This window comes from Octodon degus, unplaced genomic scaffold (assembly GCF_000260255.1).
Source record: "Octodon degus isolate 3935 unplaced genomic scaffold, OctDeg1.0 scaffold00013, whole genome shotgun sequence".
NCBI lineage: Eukaryota > Metazoa > Chordata > Mammalia > Rodentia > Octodontidae > Octodon > Octodon degus.
In genome coordinates this window covers 22,773,678-22,797,136 of record NW_004524589.1, presented here as the reverse complement: position 1 = coordinate 22,797,136, position 23,459 = coordinate 22,773,678, and the positions used below count along the sequence as shown (strand labels likewise).

General features: G+C 40.2%; 1 protein-coding gene across 7 annotated transcripts in view; it reads right to left on the bottom strand.

Moving 5' to 3' along the window:
* Positions 1-23,459, bottom strand: part of Tbc1d4 (TBC1 domain family member 4) — a 234,472-nt gene that overhangs the window by 19,037 nt on the left and 191,976 nt on the right. For 5 of the 7 annotated variants that reach the window (XM_023709624.1, XM_004626289.2, XM_023709626.1 and 2 more), the window contains 4 exons: positions 23,183-23,347; positions 11,661-11,824; positions 9,183-9,392; positions 5,466-5,624 (listed from right to left, as the gene is read on the bottom strand). In XM_023709624.1, the coding sequence (XP_023565392.1) occupies positions 5,466-5,624; positions 9,183-9,392; positions 11,661-11,824; positions 23,183-23,347 (698 nt within the window). Of the gene's footprint in view, positions 1-5,465; positions 5,625-9,182; positions 9,393-9,625; positions 9,833-11,660; positions 11,825-23,182; positions 23,348-23,459 lie in introns of those variants that run through there. The other 2 variants (XM_004626291.2, XM_023709628.1) reach the window with 2 other exon arrangements.

Genomic DNA, 23,459 nt, shown 5'->3' with positions numbered 1-23,459 from the left:
TAGGAACAGTATACTGAAAGCCACAAAAGAAAAGAAACAGATCACATTTAAAGAAAAACCCATCAGAATAACGGCAGATTTCTCTTCACAAACCATCAAGTCAAGAAGAGCACGGAGCAAAGTACTTCAAGTCATGCAAGAAAACAAATTCCAACCCAGACTGATATACCCTTCAAAACTCTCTTTCATGTATAATGGAGAAGTGAAATAGTTCTATGACAAAGAACTAAAGAATTTCGTGATGACAAAGCCAAGCCTACACAGACTACTAAATGATGCTCCAGAGAAGGAGCAAATTGATCACAGCCCCATGAATGAGAATGGAAAGAACCCACCAAATAGGGTAAACAAACACAAGAGAATAAGAGGACATTTGGCAGGTAGGTCAGCTTATCATGGGATCCCCAGGAACCATGCCAACTCCTGGTCTGTTGGTCAGTTTTCTGCTGATTTGACAAAATACCCAAAGAAAACAATTCAAAAGGAGAAAAAAAGAATGCTTTGTTCAAAATAAATGAATGAGAAGATAGAGGAAAAACAGTTGAAGTAAACTGCATGTATAAACACATTGTGGATGTATATACACATTCATATAAATATGTATTAAAAGTAAAGGCATACTGAGCATGCCTGGGGCTGCATCTGTGCCACAGAGGTGGTGGCAGGCATGTTGGGTCCCGAGGCGCTCCATCCTCGAGGTCTCTCCAGCAGACCCACAGGAGTAGGACCTGCTTGATCAGACCAAGCTGGCTACTAGGCCAACCACTAGGCCATGTCCATCAGAGCCACAGCGCTAGGGCTGTTCAACCCTGGGATGCTGCTGCCTTCCTGCTTGGCACTGGCCAGAGTTCTTTCCACCCCGGAACACCTCTACGCACATCGCTGCTGAGCACTAGATCCAGCTGGACAAAGAGGGCACCATGGCTCTGGTGCTTTTAGAGGACTGGTGTAAGGGGATGGATATGGACCCCAAGAAGGCCCTCCTGACTGTGGGCATCCCTGTGGAGTGCAGCAAGGCTGAAATCAAGAAGACCTCGAGAGCTGGCCTGCACCTGATGGGCATACAGGGTGCTAGGCAGAATATTTAGGAGAGGGGACAATGCTAAGGCCATCTTGATTCAGCTGGCTGACACTGTTAATTATCCCATGATACCCAGTTGCATACCACGCAAGGGGGAACCTGGGAAGTGGTGGTCAAACTCCAGAGCTCAGATGAAAATTTTCTTAGTAGGCTGAAATACTTCCTCAAAGATGAGGGCCAGAGAATGGAAGATGTGGCTAGAAGCCTGGGTATTAGTACCCTTTCTGGGGAGAACATGGGCGCAGGCCCTGTGGGCCCAATCATGTCAGGAGATCTGCAGCCTGGGAGAGAAAGTAAGTGGTACCGGAAACTGAAAGTGTTTTCTGGAAGTCCTACCCCGGGCCCAGGTGAAGAGGCCTTCAAGGCCTAGCTGGAGCAGATCACTAAGCTGCTGCAGCTGTGGCAGGTGTCAGAGGCAGAGAAGCTCAGGCGCCTGCTAGAGAGCCTGGGGGGCTCAGTGTTGTCCACCGTGCATGTGCTCTGGGACCAGAAGGACTCCATCTTGGTAGAGCAGTGCCTGGACACCCTAAGGGAGATCTACGGCAGCAGGGAGAACCCTAAAACCGAGACATCCATGTTTCCTCAGATGTGTCAGAGGTCTGAAGAAACGGTGCGTGCTTTCTTGCTGTGCACAGAGCCCCTGCTGCAGAAAGTGGCACGGCACAGCCCATTTTTAGGGCAGAACACAGACACAGTTCACCTCAAACATGTGCTGACTCGGGCTTCAATGTCCACTGCCTTCCAGAGCAAGCTAGAGCTCTTAGATCAGCAGGGAGCCTGCCCACTTTCCTGGAGTTGGTGAAGCTCCTTAGAGAGCAGGAGGCCTGGGAGAACACTGAGGCTGGGATGAAAGAGAAGCAGAAGCAGCAGGAGAGGAGCCTCAGGGCTTCAGGTAGACAGGAGGAAGCCCAGGCCAGTGTCCCTGCAGATCACGGTCCTGCTCAGGAGGAGCCGGTTGCCACTGCTAGCATTGATCTCACTGAAAGTCCTTCCCAGACCATGCGGAGAGGGATCCGATCAACCAAGAAGCGCCCACAGCTGTTGAGCACCCAGGACAAGGGCGAATACAGCCACACCAAGTCCACGGTGATGTGGGTTGAAGGCAGGGCTGGGATAGGAGACGAATCGGGGAACGAGAGAGGGGCTGGTGCCTTGAGCCAGCCCAAGCCCTAGAAAGCCCAGGCTCAGTTTGTGCTTGTGAGGCTCACCATGGCGCACAACACCAGAGTCTTCACCAGAGCAGGGATGAGTTGAGAACACCACAAGCAGTAGCAGTAGCAGTAGCGGTAGCGGTAGCAGTAGCAGTAGCAGCAGTAACAGCAGCAGTAGCCCCAATCAGCACTGAGGAGCAGGGCATCCAGTCACGGGACCAGTCCCGGCCCCTGACACCTCACCTTCCTCCATCTCAGAGGGTCGCCCTTACAGGGGATCAGAATGCACCTAGGTTGGGAAGGCCCAAGATCCAGAACCTAGAACTGTGGGAGGCACAATAACTCCAGGCCCCCAGTACTATTGCAAGTGAATCTTTTTCTAAATCCTGTGAATCTGCCACATTATGACTCCGTACCATATATCCCTTAATGGTCACCTGAGTGCCTCTGACCTATAAAATTCTCTTGGTGCATGAGCGTCATTAGTGACGCTGACTTCCTCTTCCCCTACCTCTGCTGAGCTAAGCTCCTAATTCTTCTTACCCCGCCTATTTCCCTAAATCTTCCGCTATGCCCCGGAGGTGGGACTTCCTGTCACAGCCCAGTTACCTAGTTATTCGCCCTTTTTACCTGCTGACATCATTTCCCTATGCCTCCACTATATATACCCAGAATTTCCTTTAAATAAATGAGACTTGACCAGAATCCTGTCTTATCTCCATTTCTCGCGTCTCCTGTCCTTTGTCCCCTCTTCAATTCCCCGCTCCTCCCCCAGGTCACCTTCGTTGACTGACCTGCTGGTTCAGGACATAGAACCCAGTAGGTGCCAGAGATGCAGTTTGGGAACAGCCAGCCACAGCACCCAGGAGATAGCAGAGCCCAGTTCCTCCCTGAGTTGTGAATGTACCCTCTTCATCAAGAAAGAGGCTGAGGGTATTACAGTTGGGAGCTTGGGTCAGACTTCCTGCTCAGTCACACGGCCACCTCCAGATGCCCACCCTATGATCTCTGAGCCAGGGACATCCACTGGGTCCGAGGCCATAATGAGCAAAGTGGTAGCTATCCCAGGACAGCCCTGGACAGAGGGAGCCAGAACATTTCCGTCAGAAGAATAAGGCAGACAGGTGATGCTGCAGAGGGGATCCCGCAGGGTGCCGCCCATGTCCAGGACCATGTCTACCTCACTAGGGGAGCCTCAGTAAGCCTGCTTCCTATAGCCTCTGTGTTGAGTCAAGCCCTAGACTCCACATCAAAGTCCCTGAAGGCCTGTATCATCAGGAGGCTGCTCACCAGAGACTCAGGAGAAAAAGGAGAGGACGAGAAGGAGGAGCAAGAGCAAGACTTTCTGTGGAGCAGTGGGGTTGGGTGAATTCCATTCAATTCTGGCAGGACCCTGCAGGAGTGGAGAACAAGCAGGGAGAACGCAGCTACAGAGGGCAAAGCCACTGCAAACCAGGCTGACCTGGGCAGATGGCCTGGAGGCACCTGAGGGCCAGCAGCAGCCTGGGTGAGGGCACCTGGAGGCGCTGTGTCCTGCTCTGTCTTCCCTGAGGGAGGTATTCCAGAAGAGGCCTTCTCAAGCCAGCTGGCTGCCTGGCTTTCCCAGGAGAGCCGACCAGCCATTCAGCTCGCCTGTTGTTGCAATATCCCTCACAGACTGCTCTGTGTCCAGGGAAGCCAGTTGGTGTCTGTAGCTCACTCATGACCCATGGTGCAGGCAAACGCCCACTCCATACTAGCAGCCTGCTTGGACAACCCTGTAGGGTGTGGATCAACCTTGGGCAGAGCATCCTGCACCTGAGCCTGTGCCGTGAGCTTCCTTCTGTGCCAGCCAAGGCTCAACCTGCTCCCATCCGGAGAACGCATGCTCTGCTCTGCTTTCTACAAGTGCATCCAAGCTTGTCCTTGTAGGGTGTGTGTGTGTCATCTGCGCAGGTCCTCTCCAGAGCCCAGGCCCAGGAGGAGGAAGGAAGAGTGGACCACAGCACAGACAACCTCCAACCATGACAACGGTCAGCACATCTGGGCACAGGAGGAACTGCGCCAGGATGGGGACTACATCTCTGGACAGGTGGCACAGGACCATGGATGCAGGGAGAGGGCTGGGGCCTTTGCTTTGATGTTCTGCCAAAGGGGTTTGTAACTCAGGTTCTTCGGTGTGCTGGGGCTTGCCCTGCTGTCTTTGCACTGTATTCTGTGTTTCCTGTGCTAGTCATAGAACAGGGCCAGCTGGGCTTGTTGCCTCACAGGAGTAGCCTTGCCAGGTGTCATACACCCTGTCAGAGTCAGCTCCAGGTCCCTCAAGCATGGGGCAGATGAGGCAGGAGCCGTGCAGGACAGGAAGTACTATCTGTGTGCTCCTGTTTGTTCAATGGTTCAGTGAAAATGTCCTTCAATACATTTCATCAGCCACAAAAAAAAAAGTAAAGCCATATTAATATGTTAAGCTGTAAAAGGCTCAAGTCAACAACTTCTGACACTGCCAATCTTATGGAAAACCCACTACTATTATGGACTACTGGACTATATTGGAATATTTTGCTGAATTCATGCATCTACAATATTTAAATGGCAATGGAATACCCATCTCTAACAAAACTGAACCAAAAAAGGGGATACAAATGAAGGATCATTTTGTATCTGTGTATACAAAATAGTCAGGATAGCTATATAGCTATTTTCTCTTAATTCAATGAGAAGAAAGATTCGTACTAATAGTGTTTGGACAGGATATCATGTCTGCATCTTGCACTATGAATAACTACTATGAAGACAACGATATGCAATGTATTAGTTATTGAAACTGTCCTATTAATCAGTTTTAAAACTGTCTCATTGCTATTTCTTTCTCAATAAAATTAAATTAAAAAATGTACTCATTTAAATATACACTTCTGACAAAATGAAAGAAATGAATCAAGCTTCTAAAGACAAAGTATTTTCACGCCAGTGATCAAAGATTTGTACAAAGGCATGCAGTTCTTCCTTGGTAAAAGCAGAAAACAGCTGGCTCAAGCAGGCAGAAGAGTTTGCAGAAAAGGGTCTGCCTCTGCTCAGGGACCCGTGTCTCATCAGCACCCTTGCCGACCACATTACCCAAGTGTAGGCAGAAACGAATTATTTTCCTTCCTTCATAAGCAAAGCACATGACAAAGTTGCATGAGCTACAAAAATCAGTAATAAATAGCCTGAAATGTTTTCTGAAAAAGGAAAATGGAAACCATCATGAATACCTTCTTTAAGAGTAATATGAATATCTTCCATATCACATCGTATTTTTGCTCTGCAGTTTAACAGCTTCTTGTCCCATGTTATTAGGACCTCCTTCTGACAAACTCCAATCTCTTCATAATCTAACTTCACTTTCCTGGACTGGAGTTCGTCTCGTCTTGCTAAAACAGGAAACAAACTTAGTAAGACCACTGTGTTTGAAAGCAGTATTTTAAACACTTTACTACAGTCATTTAATTATACTTAATGATGCTTATGGATCAACCACTAAAATGAAAGACTTTTTTAAAAATTAGGACAACATATAAGATCTAAATTACCTTGAGTCTTTTCACAGCAGAGAATATACGCAATAATTTTCTAAGGTGGTTTAACCCTTTATCTTTCACATAATAGTTCTGCTAAGTATTAAAAAGAAACCATGTGGCTATGTCATAAACTTATAACTTTTTAACAAATCTAATTGTCTCTGAAGTGACCTCTTACATTATTACAAACGCCATTAAGTATTAATATTTTATGTGACATTATGTAAGATGCTCCATCCTTTTTATTTATTTATTTTTTTTTTTTTTCTGAATTTAGGACCGGGGCTACAGGGTCTCACCACACAGATTGGACTCAAAGTGATTCTCCTGTTTTCAGCCTCCCAAGTGCTGGGATTACAGGCACGCCCCACCATGTCCAGTCTCCATCACCATCTCAGCACGCCCCAAAGGCAGAGCCAGCATGGCACGCTGGGGACCAAACTCCAGCCACTGCGTTCTGCCTAAGCAGGTGCTTTAGTCTGCTGAGCTATCAGGCCGGCCCTTACTTCATGCTCACTATAAATTGAAAAATATTTAAACATCCTAACCTCATCCATTTTTCCCAGTGTGTTTCACTGTTCCTCTTAGATGATCTTGCCATTTTGCTTTTGGTCCTGGAGATGGAACTCAAGACTTGTGCACAGGAAGTGCACGCTCTACCACTGGGCCACAACCTCTGCCTCTGTGTTCAGCCATCTTAAAAATTTACTGTCAGTGAAATTAACGCTAAGGCCAGGGAGATAGCTCGGTGGTCTAAGCAAGGACCCAGGTTGGATCCCTGGTACCACAGGATGTGCCAATCCCTGACAAGGCGTGGTAGTGCACGCCTGTAATTCCAGCTCTAGGGAGGCTATGACAGGAGGATCACTACAAATTCAAATTCTAACTACGTAGCAAGACCCTATATGAAATAAATTAATACATAAGTATTAAGAGATTAACACTAATTCCACTTTTTAAATAACACAGCACTCTTCATTTGATGATCTAAAATACAGATTTAGAACTAAAAGAATCGGCTACAAACCAACCACCATCTTTTTTTCCCCATAATTTTATTGAGAAACAAACAGCAATGAGACAGTTTCAAACCAAATTGGTAGGACAGATCCAATAATTAACACATTGCACACATTCTTCCTAGTGGTTAACTGCTGTACAAGATGCGGACATGATATCCTATTTACAAACACCATTAGAACACATCCCTCTATTCATTAAGAGAACGTAACTATATATCTATCCTAACCACTTTGAATACACAGATACAAAATGGACATTCATCTGTATCCCCTTTTTTTGTTAAGTTCCGTCATTTGAATCCAACCACCATCTTCACTTCTATTTCTACTGATTAAATGACTCTTAGCAGAGAAGAAGGAAACCCAGAGAAGTGTGTGTGCTTCTCTTCTTACACCAGGGTCCCCGACACGACTCAGCATGAGCCACACTCCCTGACATCCTTGTGTCCCTGCCCCCCTTACCTTCTGCAACACAAAATCTCTGTCATGCTTCCAAAATCCTCGACAGCACAAAAGCAACGGCAAAACAAATGTTATTCTTTACTTAATGTGTTTGAAGCCAGTTCCAATGGATTAAAATAATTCAAAAAAAGCCTATTTTTGCAGCAGAACAGCTACAATTTCTTCTGTATTAAAAGTCTAGACATCCTCAATAGAGCATCATGAAGGTATTCCTCCCGGACACCACTAGATGGCTTTCTAACACAGCTTAGCTTTGTTTCTCAATATTTATTCCCATTTCACTATAATAACCACATAATTTTTTTTTTTAAAAAAGAGGTAAGTTTACTAAAGCTAATAATAAACAATCCTGCATACACATACAGCTTTACTAATTTGCTTCCAAGTGAGTAAAGCACATTTCCTCTTCCCCTGGTCCATTTAGGACATCTGAAATATCTACTCTCTGCTACCATTTGCCTGAGGCTGTAATGGTAAGAAGAGTTAATACTCTATCTGTCCTCCACTGTAAAGAACCTGAAAGAAATAACGATCACTTGCTTAGAATTTAATAGGTTATATCACGTGTCAAAGTACAAAGAATTGATAAAGTCTTCTTCAAATATATTCTAAATATCCTCTCTTTCCTTTCTTATACTTTAAGTATATGTAGTACAATGGATCTTCCTGTAGACACATAATCATTTCTATTACAGCCCTCTGTTTCTTTAACACCCATAGCTGAGAAAAAGGCAGCACATTCAGAAAAGCCTAAGAGCCAAGAAGAGCAAACATTAAGTCCCAGAACTTGTCCTGCTGGTCTGTCCCAGGCTTCAGGTTTAACTCTGTCACTCTCTCCAGGCTAGTCACTAACTTCCGCAGGCTCTAGATGAAGATCCATGCTATTAATGGCATGTTCTATTCAAACAGTCAATAATTATAAAACTATCCTTTGGAATTTAACAAGATTTTTACTTTCACATGTTCCCTACTAAAATATAATTCCATACTTTAATTTTTTCATGAACTGATAACCATCTCTATTTGACTATTTTTTTTCTGTTTGAGTTAGTTCAAGATCTAATTGCTAAAAATTATGAATTTATTTCCTGCTGAGAATTTTAGAACTTGAGTAAATACACAATTCATCACACAGAACTTTTAAGAGCCATTTCAGTAACAATTAAGTGCAATTTTAATTTTAAGGGAAAGAGTGACTTTTTAAATATTTAACGTCTTGTGATTTTTAATCTACTAAAATACAGCAATAAAACTCCTTGCAAACAAATAAATATTGTTCAACTAAACTCGATCTGAATAACAGGTGTAGGAAGAATCTTAACATTGATACTAAGTTCAGAAATACAAGTATATTTAAAAAGATTTTAGGAAGATGCAACAATAATAGCCGGTGAGAGAGAAACCAGTAACTGTAAAAAATCAAAGGATCCAAAATAACTCAAAGCAAAGTAACTCATGTCACAGATGTAAAAAAACAAGGCCACCTTTGCTGAAGCACTCATACTTTCTTTGATAGATTCTGGTATTGTCTAGGCATCTCCTGTGGTTCTATCAATATTGTAATAAACTGTTAACTCTTTGAAAAGGCTGAGCAATACATTCTATAAAGCATTTAGTATCATAAACTTTGCAATCACTACAAATCGCACAATAATGATTACAAATTATTTGATTATAAATTTGTTGTGAATTTTTAAATAGAAAACTTATAAATCATAGACAAAACGAATTCTGATTGGATTGATTTTCAGGATCAGTTGTAAAAGAAAATGCAGATAGATGAAACTGATCTTTCTCATGTTCTAAACATTTTTAAAAAATGGAAATAAACAATTATAACCCACGCACAACCTAGTTAAAGCACATATACAGTCCACGAACAAGTGTGAGTACAAATGTAGCCCTCAGCCCTGTTTGAATAGCTAACCTTCAAGTTTCTGGTTTTCTTTTTCCATTCGAAGCAACAAGATTTGTTGATGTATTGCTTTTTTCCATAAACTCTTTAGTTCTTTAGATTTCTTTTTCTCTTCAACCTTTTCTGGATCATCATCACTGGCCAAGAATATCACCAGCGGTTCCTCCTCCATGGTGGGAGTGAGAGGAGACAGCGGCAAAAGCTCATTCCTGTCCAGACCATCTGCAAAGAAGAAAACCGTGAGAGGCATTCCTTAGTAGTAACCTGGACTACAGAAGTGTTCTCTGGAATCAACACCCTCTCGTCTTGATTCTTCAACGCTTAAAGGTGTTTACAAACCCACTTTTTCAGCATCTATTGGTTTCTGGGACTACTAAATTCATACAAATTCACTTCACTAAATTCCCCTTCTAGATTTCCCTCTTAAAGCGAAACAAAAGTTTATGTCATCTCACCACCACTTCTTCTTTGTACACCAAGAGGCCTAGAAGAGGGCTGTTCTCAAATGAACTGGCCTTTCCAACACTTCTGCAATTCACCCCTGCGTCTTCTGTGACTGTGCGTAGCAGGACTGCACAGGAGGGCACAGGAGCTGGGATTTCCCTGGGAGCCACGTCTACCATGGGAGTCATCAGAAGGGCAGCTGAGCAGTGCTGGACCTTTCCTGGCTCAGCCCTGAATGCCACTGCTCCCTCCCCCTGCCAAGTCCTCTTAACTGATCTGAAATTGGTTCCTTCTCCATTCTGGGCCATTTTCCACATACCTCCAATGATTTTCCTATTAATAAATATGATCACATCTCACAATACCTCTCAGTGAATGCTTCTAGCCCAGGGCACCAAGCACAGGCTCCCGGGAGCAGCACCGATGGCTGTCCCACCCTGGCCGCAGGTCCCCGCCAGTCTGTCTCACTCTTCAACTCAGGTGCCTGCCCTTCGCGCTCTTTCTCACAGTCCTCTGACCCACAGAGTTATCTGACATGGCCCTGAAATGTTCTAGACATGTTTCTTCCTATAATGAGTTTAAGGATTTAATTTTATCTGTGAAGCAGTCTCTGAGCAACCTAGGCAGGGTTAATTTTATCTGTATTTTAACTGCCAGCCACAGGAGTTTTTTGTTCATTTTCTAATTCACTGACCTCTGCCTTTACTTATTTACTGCCTCACATTTTGTTGTCCTTTTCTAGCTTATTGAGGTGACACTCAGTACTAACTCAATTTTTGGCTCTCTTACTTTCAGATGAACACATTCGTGGCTATGAAATATCCTCTATGTACCATGCAGTTGCGACATGCAAGGTAAAGATCATCATACTTTATTCCGTCTAGTTTCTAGGAGTAAGAAAATTTTTTTAAAATATCAAATTTTCTCAGTTGTCTTTTTGTTTATGTTTTATTGTAGTGCTAGGGATCAAACCCAGAGCCTCCGCTGGCTATGCCAGTACTCTACTGCTGAGCTATGCCCACAGCCAGAGCCATGGTATCTGTTAATCCTTCCATCTGTCTATCCATCCTTCCTTCTATCATTTCTTCCTTTCTTTCCCACTGAGATCAAAGAATATAGCAGAGATGAGCATGACTATGTGGAATGTATTTAAATGTATTAAAATATCTTTTGGCCAAGTACACAATTAATTTTATGAATGTTTGATATATGCTAAAATGAATGAATTTTCTGTTCAAAGAGAAAGTTCTATATAAATATTGTATGAAGCTTATTCCATTGTGCTACTTCAATATTTATTGATACAGCATTTAATGTACTTAATTTTCAGAGAGGAATGTGCCAAAAATGCCCATGAAAACTACTGATTTTCCCCCACAAAATCCTTTTAAATATATTCTTGCTCTCAATGATACATAATAATGCATGTTTTCACTATTGTCATAACTTTTTGTTTAGATTTTAGTTATCCCTGTGGATGCTTCTGCTCTTATTTCTAATAGTTTTAATATTTGAAAAAAGCTGCAGGGTTTCTCTTTTGACTGATATTTACCTAGTACAACATATCCAGTTTTAATTGTTTAACATATCTATGTCACTTTCTTTTACATATAACTTTTGCAAAAGACTGTCCTCTGTACTTCTTTTTTTTTTCTTTTCAAAGTTTTATTGATAAACATATAGCAACTCTGTACTTCTTAATAATGAAAAATATCTATAAATTTTTTTCTAGCACTACCTTGTTCCCTGTGCATTATGATGGGTCCACAAATAAGTTTTGGAAACTCATTCATTTATTCATGTAATAAGGATTTTAGCATATATGAAACATTCATAAAATTCATTCATTTATTCATGTAATAAGGTACTGAGACACTGGCTATCTAGTGTGTTCTAATGACACCTGGGAAGAAAATCAACCACATCCGACACAGAGAAGTTAGGTTTCCCCGTCTAACCTCTTAAATCTTCCAATCAACCATTTCTATTCTATCCCCTAACTTAGGACAGAACTAGGAGAGGTTCTCTCGTGGTTACCGCACAGACCTTGGTGCTGCATGGCCGAAGGGGACTTATTCATGGGCGATGCAACCCGCAGGAAAATGCGCTGCCGCCAGGAAATTCTGCGAGGAGAATTGATGGGGGTTCCCGCAACGTTTAGGGACTCGGTGCTGCAGGTGGATGAGGTCCGTTTCCTCCCTTCTCCATCACTGCAGAATGCCAGAGAACATTTAATTTGCAAGAAAAATTGTGTAACAGAGCACTTCACAACCTAATGGTAGCACACAAGCCATTCACAATTCTGCCACAGGCAAGCACAAGGCACAGGACACACGAGCAATGTGTCACTAGCACATTGGTCCCCCAGGCCATACATCCTGGGAAAATTGCAAGCCAGGCCACAAGCCCAGTCTTGATAAACCCAACTGTTTCTACTCATTCCTTAAGCAGTCCTGGTTATAATCTGAAGAACAGAAGTACTTATACTGAAGAGCAGAGATTACTCAAGTAATGAACTTGAACTTGGCCAGAGACACAAAATAGTTTATTGTAAACAATATGACTAGCCCACAAAATGACCAGAAAGAGCTCATCTCATAGCCAGCATATCCTAATCTGGTAAAAACAGATACTGCCTGTGACTTGCTATGATTTCTCTATAACTGTTAGTTATTAGTAGCTGGATTGTGGGGGAAAAAAAATACAACTGAAAATAAGCTCAGGGACATGGGGGGGGGGACAGGGAGAGACTGTATAAGCTAAGTTTAAAAAAATTTAACCAGAATTCATTACAGTAGAACTTCTTAAGGACTGTTTAATGTTTGCCTGTGTTGGGACTCTCCATTAGGGGAATACTGTATAGAAATTCTCCAACTTGGTTAATAGAACTGACTCTGGACTCACTACTCCCAATGTCTGTAAGGGAACAGGGGACATGACATCATTCAACATGTGAAACTCACATGTGAAAACACTAGTCTGTTCTAAGAACCTCATTTCCTGAGAAAGACCATCCTGAGTGACCTTTACTGTGCATAGACCATCTTAGGTCTATGCACAGTAAAGGTCCTCATGACTGGGATTGTTTAGATTTAGAATGTGCACAGAGTCTCGTATGTTCCAAGGTGGAGTTTTCAAAGGGCAATTGGATCATGAGGGCTCTCACCTCACTCACAGATTAATCCCTTGGTCAGGCCATAATCTGATGAATTCCATCATTGGTAGGTAATGGAATTTAGTAGTACGGCCTACTTAAATGGGCTGCGTCATACAGCATAACCTTGGGACTATGACTGACCCCTGGCCCATTCTGCTCTGAGTCTTTCCCTCTGTCTCTGCTTCTTAGGCCATCAGATAAGCACCTTTCCCCTACGATGTCCTTGGCCATGATGTCTGCTTCACGATAAGCCTAGAAGCAACGAAGCCCCCATGACCATGAAGCAACACCTCTGAAAGGGTGAGCTGAAATAAAACTGTCTTCCCTTCAGTTGCTATTCTCAGGTATTCTGTCACAATGACAGAAAGTTGGCTCCAAGTTGCTTTTGAGACCCAGGCTGTCTGCTGCTAGCACAACACACGACAACTGTTGCTCTTAGTGTAGGAGTATTTTATCTTTTCAAATTTCAGAGTCTGTAAGCTCTCCTGAGAGAATGGTGAAAATTTCAGCACATACATGCATGTGACAATAACCGTGAGGGAAGGTGTCAGACGTCTGATGGAATCAGGAAGTTCACTACTTGGGTCAGAAATGAAACTCAGCTAGCAAAGCCACAAGCCTCTGACACTTAGTAGTATTCAATGGTGCTGAGATAATTAACATGAAGAAAGCAATTCAAACCCACCAACCTGTTGCATTTTTATTTATTCTCTGTGTCCATACTTTCAACTGTCAAGCAGTTTTTATTTCTAGTCTAGATCTATTATAGTAGGAATAGCACTTTGAGATGAGCTAAATTAGGGGTAAGAAAAGGATATACTCAAGGTAGAATCAAGGTAGCAAATATGCTATGCTATGCTATGCTATGCTGTGCAACTGTGGAACACAGCTGATGCATACATTTTAATATAGCCATACCCCTCTATTATGATCCTGGATAAATTATAATCCTATTAGATATCCAATGTGCTACAATACAATGTCCCTACAATACAATAAATAAACATGTCTACTTTGAAAGCAGTGATTTAAGTAATTGCCTAAGCAAATGTGATTCAAGTGTTCTCTATATAGTAGGTACATCTTGATAAATACTCATGGAATATTCTCCATCTCTATTTTCATAATACTATTTCACTGGAACTATTTGCTAAATACAAGATAAGGGGTATATGGCAGCTAAATACCAGATAAAAGTATATATGGTAGCAATATGTAGTATTATAGTGTACTTCCAGTATAGTACCAGTAATAGGCAAATACACACTCATCAAATAATCACTGAAAAAATTAACTTTATGAGAACATATGAAATATTAACTCAGAAGGTTAAGTAAAATGGGCAATAACTGTCACAGCTGTACTAACATATCAAAACAAATGAAAGATCCACGCTCTTAAATCCTTTATGGGTAGTCACAATTGTAAGTTTTTCTGGAAAGTTCTAGAAACTGTTTTCTCAAAGTACAGACTGAGCTGCTCACGGCAACAGTAGATGTCCACAGTGACAACGTTATTAACAAACAACAAAAAGCATCTTTTTCCTAGTAGGTGTCATTCCTGCCTTCCAGGATAGTATCTAATATAATTTATGCTTTAAAAGGTAAATAAAGTACTCATACTAAAGCAATTTACAGGGTACATGTTCAATGAATACTAGTTTCTCTTTACGCTTTTAGGAATTTTCTATAAACAAACCAAACAATCCTGAAATGTTCATATTTCAATGTCGGAACTAAAACATCTGTAACACCTCACCTTCCGCTTCACTGTTAATGGCATACAAACGGTTCTGGAAGTACTAAAAATAGAGCTGAGCAATAACCACATCAGTTTCATTATTACCTGTAAAGTACAAGATTTGGGAGGAAATATGTTTTTTAAAATGAAGAAAATACCCTGATAGTAGCCCACTATTACATATTTTTAAAAATTTCACTTTACATATAAATTTTAAACCCTATAATCTGAATAAACTGGCAGCAACAGGGTTTTTTCCCTTCTATATCTATGTAATTTAATAGCCAGTAACAGCTGGAATTTAGCAGTCAAAATATAGGAATAATATACCAAATGGAAGAATTCACAATAGACTTATGATCTTTTATCTTGTACTAAAAAACGACTTCATAAAAAAAAAAAAAAGTTCAGTTGCTGAGGTAAGGAGAAAGCTGCTCTTCTTTTAGCCCGAGAAGTTTTCCCGGGCAGGGCCCTGACAATGTAGCCTAACAGTAGCTCAGCGTCTGCCAGGCCCTTAGCCGGCAATCTGACACTCTCGGGGTGGCAACTGCAAGAACCAGGCCTTCATGAAACCCACACGGCACTGCAATCGCTACGTCCCAACCTGGACCCTACTCAAGCAGGGGCAGTAGGTTCTTAAGTTTTATTTCCAGCTTTTTGCTGCATTCATTTTCACTGTAACTTCTCCTTCTATTAAACTTACAGACCAACAGTAGTGCCTGTTTTCTGAGTGAAAATAAAATAAAACAGTGCATGGTGTATAAAATAATAACAATGGGGCTGGAGAGATGGATCAGAAGAAAAAGCGCTTGAGTTCAATCCCTGGTTCCGCAAAAAAAATAAATAAATAAAAAATAAACGAAATTTCTAGGGCCTGGGGAGATAGCTCAGTAAAACAAGCACTTGCCTGGCAAGCGCAGGGTCTCTGGTACTGGAAGAAAAAAAAAAATATTATCAATGCCAAGGCTCATTAAAAGCACCTAGTACATGCCAGACATAGTTCTAAATATTTTGTAAGTATGAATCAATGTCATCCTTTCAGCAACCATAGAGTAGGTGCTATTACTAGTCCCATTTTAAGTGAGAAAACTGAGGTACAAAAAGGCTAAGTAATTTGCCAATAATCAGAAAAATACTGAGTGGAGGAGGCAGGACCCAACCCAGGTAGTCAAGAATCCAGACAGCGGGCGTCACATGCTGTGCTGATGTACATACTCTGCCTTAGTTCCAGCAAGATCTGTACAATCCTAAACCCAAAGCTGTCACAAGTCCCAGGATTCTCTCTAGCTTAAGAGAAAATTCAGTCTCTAGCTACCTTTGTTCTTTTGGTTGAGTCCATTTCTTTTCATTCACAGTGGAATAATTTAACTCAGCAAAAAGTTCACCACAACGAGGTATTTTATGTCTGTAAATGTCTCACCTTTGTTGTTTGCTTTGAAATAAAAGCAAACCATTTGAAATATAGTTTATTTTAAATAGCAACTTAAAATGTAAATTATGCAATTTATGTATTTATTTATTTTGTATTTTAGGACAGGGTCTACAGGGTCTACAGGGTCTCACTATGTAGATCGGACTCATAATGATTCTTCTGTTTGCAGCCTCCCAAGCGCTGGGATTACTGGCACACGCCCGCCACCACACCAAGTCTCAATCACTGGCATGTCTCAAGGGCAGGGCTGGCAACACGTGCCAGGGATCGAACCCTGGCTGCTGCACTCTGCCTAAGCAGGCGCTGTAGTCCGCTGACCTATGTGGCTGGCCCAAATTATGCAATTTAAAATATAGTTATTTATTTTAAAAAGAAGTAATAAAAGACAACTTAATATTGAGAACACATATACTAGAACTATTATATCTTTATATTTGAAATAATAAATTCTAGCTACACCTATGTTTTTCCATATAACCTTTTGTCTCCTTTGATATTTGGGAATATGAAGTTATACTTTATAAAACTGCTTCCTGGAAAGCAGGCGTATTTGGGGAAATTGTTGTGCTAGCATTTCTTCTATTTGAAATTTATGAGATTAAAAACAAGTAACTAGGAAGAAAATACAAAGCCCATACTTTTTTGTGTTGATATGGTCTATATCTACTGCCCACTAATAAAGAACCACATCTGTAAACACAAATGTTGGCTTATAAGGGAAGAAAATATCTGGCATTATGTGTGTCGCCATGTAGGCTGAGGAGGCTATTTCCAAGTACTATCTACACAGCACTGGCCAAAAACTATAGATTCAACAGGAACCCCTTAAAGCTTCGAAAATAATTCTTTAATATTTCTTTAAACAATATCACATTGATTACTATTATAGTTACTATGACATTATAGTTATAATTAACATTAAAATTAACATTATAGTTACTGGGTGAACAAAGGCTTCTCAGTGCCCACTTGCCTCCTTCAGTCGGAATTCATTCGTTGGCTTCTATATAGAATGAAAGTCATCTAGTGACCACCTTCCTCATAGGACAACACAGCTAACACTCTCCCACACTAAACTCTTTTGCCAGTTTTACAAACATATTCTGCTAAGCAACACACTGCCTCCCACCCTCTCTGAACCCCCCAGCAACAAAGTAAAATACTAGCATCACGGAGTCCAAATAAATGACTATACACTGGCCACATTATGTCTAAGTCACAAAGTATTACAACTGAAGATAAGTAACAGAACTTGATTAAACCGATAGTAACTATTTAATAGAAAGTAAAAAGTTCTTTGCTCTATAAAATGCCCTAAGAAAGCCTTCATGGAACAACAGGCTGATAAAACTTAACTTTTGTTCTACAGAATCCACAGTCCAATCCACTCAAAATTGCAACAGGTGCACTAATACTTTATAGAGGTTCTAGCCTGACACATGTCTGTCAGGTCTGTGGAAAAATCTTTGCTAATTACATAAAACTGAGATTGACCTACTCTAGCACAACGTACCTGAAATGTGAGTCAGCAGGGACAGATTAGTCAGCAGAACAACGCGTGGGAAACAAAGTGAGGGGAACAAAAAGTCCTATCTCCTGAACTCTACACAGTGAGTGCAGATGTTTTCAAAATGCTTTGTACATTGGAATTTAAAGTATCTGTAGGTAGCGCTTATGTATTCACATTCTTATACCCTAAGATAAAATGATACCTAACAAAATATAAAACCTCTCTGAGGCTCAATCTAATCCCATCTAAAAGCTAGACAATCCCTAAAGAAATAAACAGTCCTAACTCTGCCTAAGGAAAAGCCTCAAAGGGAGCAAAACAAAACAAACATTTCTACTGGACTTTAAACTAGATAAAAGTATTCTTTACATGGTCACATAGCCAATCAAAAAAAGTATCAATTATAGATCTCAGAGAAATCTATATTTTAATAATACAACCAAAGTTTTTTTTGGTATATTGTTCTCTTTTGTATACCTCACCCTAATTGAATCTTTAATACTATGTTTTTATTACAGCTACTAAAAAATCTAAATATTAGTAGCCTCAAATCAGAAGACGCATAGGTATACACTTCTCATGGGAGCCTGTGAGGTAAACAAGGTGTAGAAACTGTAACAAAGCAAGAGCAGATGTTCACAGTCACACTGTTCAGCAGTGATCCTGAAGGCCTGCCACAGAAAGCAAGCGAGTCCCAAGGAAGAGGAAGATGTGGCGACACTTCCACAGGAAGAAACTAGGTGTTTTCTTTCTAGGGGTTTTCCAGACCAAAGTAATTAACATCAGCAAGGCTTTGAGCAGTGTCTCTAAGTGGCCAACGTGACAGGTGCTAAATTAAACTGAAAACAAATTAATACTGCCCATGGAGTAAACACCGGATTCCATGAATATGCTTCAAGATGTTTTTTTCTGTATCATTTTGAGATATAGAAGAAACTCCTCATACGAGCATATGTATCTTCCAACTAGCAAATTCACTTCTATTAATTTAAAATCAAACTTGAGCTTTTATTGAAGACCACATCACAGCTGCAAAGAAATTTCAACATGGAATAGAGTAGAAACAGGGTGTTTGCTTGCAATTAACATTCTATATAGCTATTTGCAATCTCTGTTTGTACAAAGGATAACATTTCTCTCTAGGAGAACCTGAGCATGCAAGATGACAGCATGCATTCAGGAGACAATCTAATTTCACTGTGAGTAGAAGAAACTGAGACTTTTTTACACGAAAATATTTAGACTTCTAATCACCTTGATTCTGAAGCAGTGTCCTGTCTAGTGTAACAGAAAAAACAAGGAACTGCGTTAGCACACAGACAGTCCAAAATCAGGACTTAGAATAAAAAAGGCATTTCTACAAGCCACCACCAGTAAGTTATAGACAAAGTTACTTCAACAATGAGCTACAATGAATAACTATGCTGTTTTTAATCAATGAATTATCAAACCACAACTATATCATGGTACTTTATCAGGAAAAATCTTTTCTCATTAAGAAGTTATATAAATTTGCACAAGCAATAAGTACTACTTTTTAAAAACTATTACTTTCCTTTGACCAATTCAATTTAATTCAAGTATCGTTTATATTTAAGCTTAAAACCTTAAAAAGCAGTTTTAAGTGAGTAATAAAAATATCTTTTGATAGAAAGGAAACATTACAATGGATAAATGGATGCTATAAAATACATCATCATACAGAATTGTTTTCAAATATTAAACAGTAAAACAGTATTAAAAATTTCAAAATTAATTAAAAATAAAACAAAAAACAACTACTTTTCCTCCTTTTATCATTTCAGCTCTGCAAATGAATCCACTAGCCAACAAACTGATGGTAACAAAGATCTTGACTCCTTTTTCTGAGCATGCTTAGAAGCAACGTTCTAACATGCTTTTAATATTCAGGATAGTATGGGGAAAGGAGGCTCAACCTGAATTTCAATTTTCAAATTAATATATTTTAAAAAGCGATAGTATTATTAGCCTATATCCTTTCATGTTCTATTCCCTATCTGACTATGAATATTTAGAGATTCATTTTATACACTAATAAGATATAGAAATGGAAGAAAAGTATAATTAGCAGTATTAGGAACCTCCTTCCCTCATTATTCCAAGCAGTTCGACATTGTTATGTGTACATGATGTTTGCTCCAAAACAAATGGAAAGGAGAGACGTAGAGTTCAGAAAGCACTACATTACACCACGCTCACGGAGGTCTCTATTCTGAGAAAATACCCCCTGAAGTACTAAGAGTAAAGGATAAGACGCATCCAAATTATTTACACATGATCCAAACAAAGATATTTATATATAAACAAATATATATGGTATTTAATGAAACGGTAAAAATTTAAATTTAAAAAGACATTACAATAAGAGACGCACTGCCATTAATACCCGTACAAGTGCTCCCCCCTTTGAACACACTTCTCCCATTAACCTTGCCACTTTGTGAAGCAGTTCTGGAAATCCTTTCATGAGTGTCTTCAGTGGTACTGTCATGGCTGCCTCAATGTTAGGGATCAGCCCAAGATACTTACTTTCACTATCACTTGGATTTTGACCAAGAGCCAGAGCATTCATGGATGAGCCCCAGCCATGATGTTTTCATGGGCCTGCCTTTCTAGCGGACAACACTGGGCAGCAGCACTCACTGTAATTTTTTTAATCATGCCTATTAAAGACATGAAACATGACAAGAAATCAAGTGGCAGGAATGATGAGGCAAGTGTGCTCCAAGTGAAGGAGAAAATGTCAAGGACTATTTAGAGGAGGATTAAGGGACAATACATCCTCATTGTAATAATTCTTTTTATTTGAACTTTCACCATGCTTGTTTCATATATATATACATCTAAGAATATACAGATAAATATGTAAATGGATCAAAATGATAGAGCAAATGCAGCAAAACATAAAAAATGATTAATCCAGATAAAGCAAATCCTCTTACTATTTTTATAACTTTTCTATGAATTTGAAGTTACTTCAAAATACAATAAAGCCACTCTCATCGAGATTATAGTTAGGGGACAACCTGCTCAGGCCCCCCTACTATCCCTCTCTTGGGCAAAAACTTTCTTTTCCAATAAATATATTTTGCTCTAAAAAAATAAAAGATTATAAATAGTAAGTATATGTGTAAATGACTCATTAGTTGAAATAAACCTGAGTACATTTTGTCACTAATCTTACTACTCTGTAGCTATTCCTCAATAACGTACATGCATGTGCAACTGACAATGTACAGTAAGAGAGCACTCCTTTCGAAACCAAAAACTTAGAAACAAACACGTCCATCCCTAAGTGCATGGATGAATTGCAATCTATTAAGTAGAATACTATATACACTACAGTACAAATAATACCAAAATAAATCTCATAAGCAGGTGCTTTATCTTTGCATTTATATAAGGTGTTTAACTGATCATATGAGAAGTCAGTCTGGCAGTTGTGGGTGGGAAAACGAGAGGTTCTACAGACTGCTGGTGGCCTTCCATTCTCACCTGCGCAGTGGTGACACCGTGGTGGCCCCTCTTTGATGACCCATGGAGCTCTTTGCTTATGACTGGTGTACTTTTCAATAAAAGAGGTTCTTTTCCTAAGTATACTTTTGGCCTATTTTATGCTGTCAAGCTAAGATTATACAGAGAAATGCACAACAAAAAGGTTTTGACTTCTGAGACTTTCTCATAATCAAGAAAACATTTAAAAGACCTGAAAGTGACTCTTCACATTTAAATACATCCCCAAGAGAACCACCAAAAGTGAAGTTTTTCAACCAAAAACTTACAAATATTTACCCTTCAACCTCAATGCTTTCATTAGGTTGAGTGCTGAGGGCCATGGGAAACTACTGAGAAAAAGAATGCATACATCCAAGGCAGGAATTCCTAAACACAACAAATAACCTTATATTAAACAATATATATCACGTTTTTTTCAAAAATCACTTCTCTACTCTGCATCCTATTCTTAGCCAACCTCTGACCTTCCCACGGGCTAGTTCTATCCGTCACTTTTCAAACATGCTTCTGTTTCAGGAAGGAAACTAGAATTTCCCCTCACTCACTTTAAATATAACAATAAGACTCTGCAAACATGCCTAATTGAAAGAACTGTATTCCGATCAATAGGCAGTATTACAGAGATAAGGTCATGTGATATTTCAAGTATGTAAATTCTTTATTCTCTAAAATCATGGCATATTCCATATATATTATACGTTGTAGCTAACACTTCAAAAACTGCTTCCACAATGTCATCCCTGAAAAATCTTCACAATAAATTCTCTATTATCTTTACCAGAAATCAGATTCAATGCTCCAACATAACCTTGCACTAATCGAAGGCAAAGTTCAAAGGCACAATTATATTAATCCACTATTAATAATCTTTCTTAGAGTGAAAGTACATTGAAACACTTGGACAAAAGATACTCCAAAATAACTTAAGGGTTAGTCTAACTTGAGTAACTAATGAGGACTACCTGGTTATATGCTAATTTTTAGGATTTCCTATGTCTAAAGGAAAACAACAGGGACCACGGGTTTGATCCCTCACAGCACCTGCCCCACCAGCCCTATCCACGAGCATGCTGAGTCAGCCACCAAGAGGGCATGGTGGTGCATGCCTGTAATCTCAGCGCTAGGGAGGCTGAAAACAGGAGGATCACTGTGAGTCCAAGCTGTGTAGTGAGACCCTGTACCAAACACTTTAAAAATAAAAAAAGAAGCCAAAGACTATTCAAGATTTTGGTGGCACATGGTTGGCTAAGAGCATGGTTTCTTCTCCTTGACTATAAGAACTGCCAACTATCAAGCAACTAGAAGCAACCCAAATGTCCACCAGCAAGAGTGGAGAAAATGTGGTGCATTAAATGGGATACTATACAGCAACAGAAGTAAATGAGGCAAGCTAGATAGCAAAGAATAACAAATGCTACAGACTCTTGAGGCAACAATAACCCATTGGGAAGGGTTCCAACTCAGCTCACCACTTTTCAGAGGCTGTCAAGGCTCTACTAAAAACAAGAACAATTGATGCAAATTTGGTATAATTTCAAATAAAAAAGAGATTCTCCAAATATCACTACACCTAATTTTGTGTAGCCAAAGGATCAAAGATGTAATAGGTTATATGTATTTTCCATACCAGGAACAGAAATAAAACGAAATAGCCACAAGAGTCAAAAGATTCTGCCATGCTATATGAGAGTGCTTGTCAAAATGATCCTGTATCCAGAGTCAGAAAAGTAAGTGTCACTGAGAAACAAAAGCCATGCCCCTGCCTAGGAATTACTCCACATATCCAATATTGGACCTATCAGCTGCTTTAATCAGTGAGCTTCCCTAAAATCTATCCAGAGAGGCTACAAAAAGAAAAGCAAAGCCAGGGAAGGTTTGCTAAATATGTGTTAACACCACTCTTGCTCCAAACAACATAAAGTTTAGACTCTGGGATTTTGAGGTACAAAAACACAAATAATATGAAGAAAATAAAAAAAAAAGATAATCAAGTCATCAAAAGCTTTGAAACTACTGTTTTATAGCTCTCTTCATAAAATTAACTGGAATTGAAATCACTATATTAGAGATTAGAATGAGCACACAGAAAGATGCATAAACATCACTCCAAAATTAATCAGCCACTGTTTAGTAACTTATCAGCATATCACTGCAGAAAAGCCGGCTTTGCCAACAGAGGACACTGATCTCACCTGATTTCATGTTCATACTGTGGGGACAGTCTACCTGAATTCTGGTAAAAGCTTTTCAGGAAAGAGGGGGCAGAGAAGGAAGGGGCAGAGAAGGAGGTGTGGAGGCTTGGAAGACTGGAGGAAGAGTTACTCTCCTTGTGCATGCGTCGAGCTGATGGAAGGAGGCTGAGTACAGAAAATACAGCAAATCGGTCTTTATGTTTGGCAAAATCTTCATTCATTATGAAAAAGCATGCAAACAGGTTCTTGCTATTAATTTCCCCTTTGTGTCAAAGGC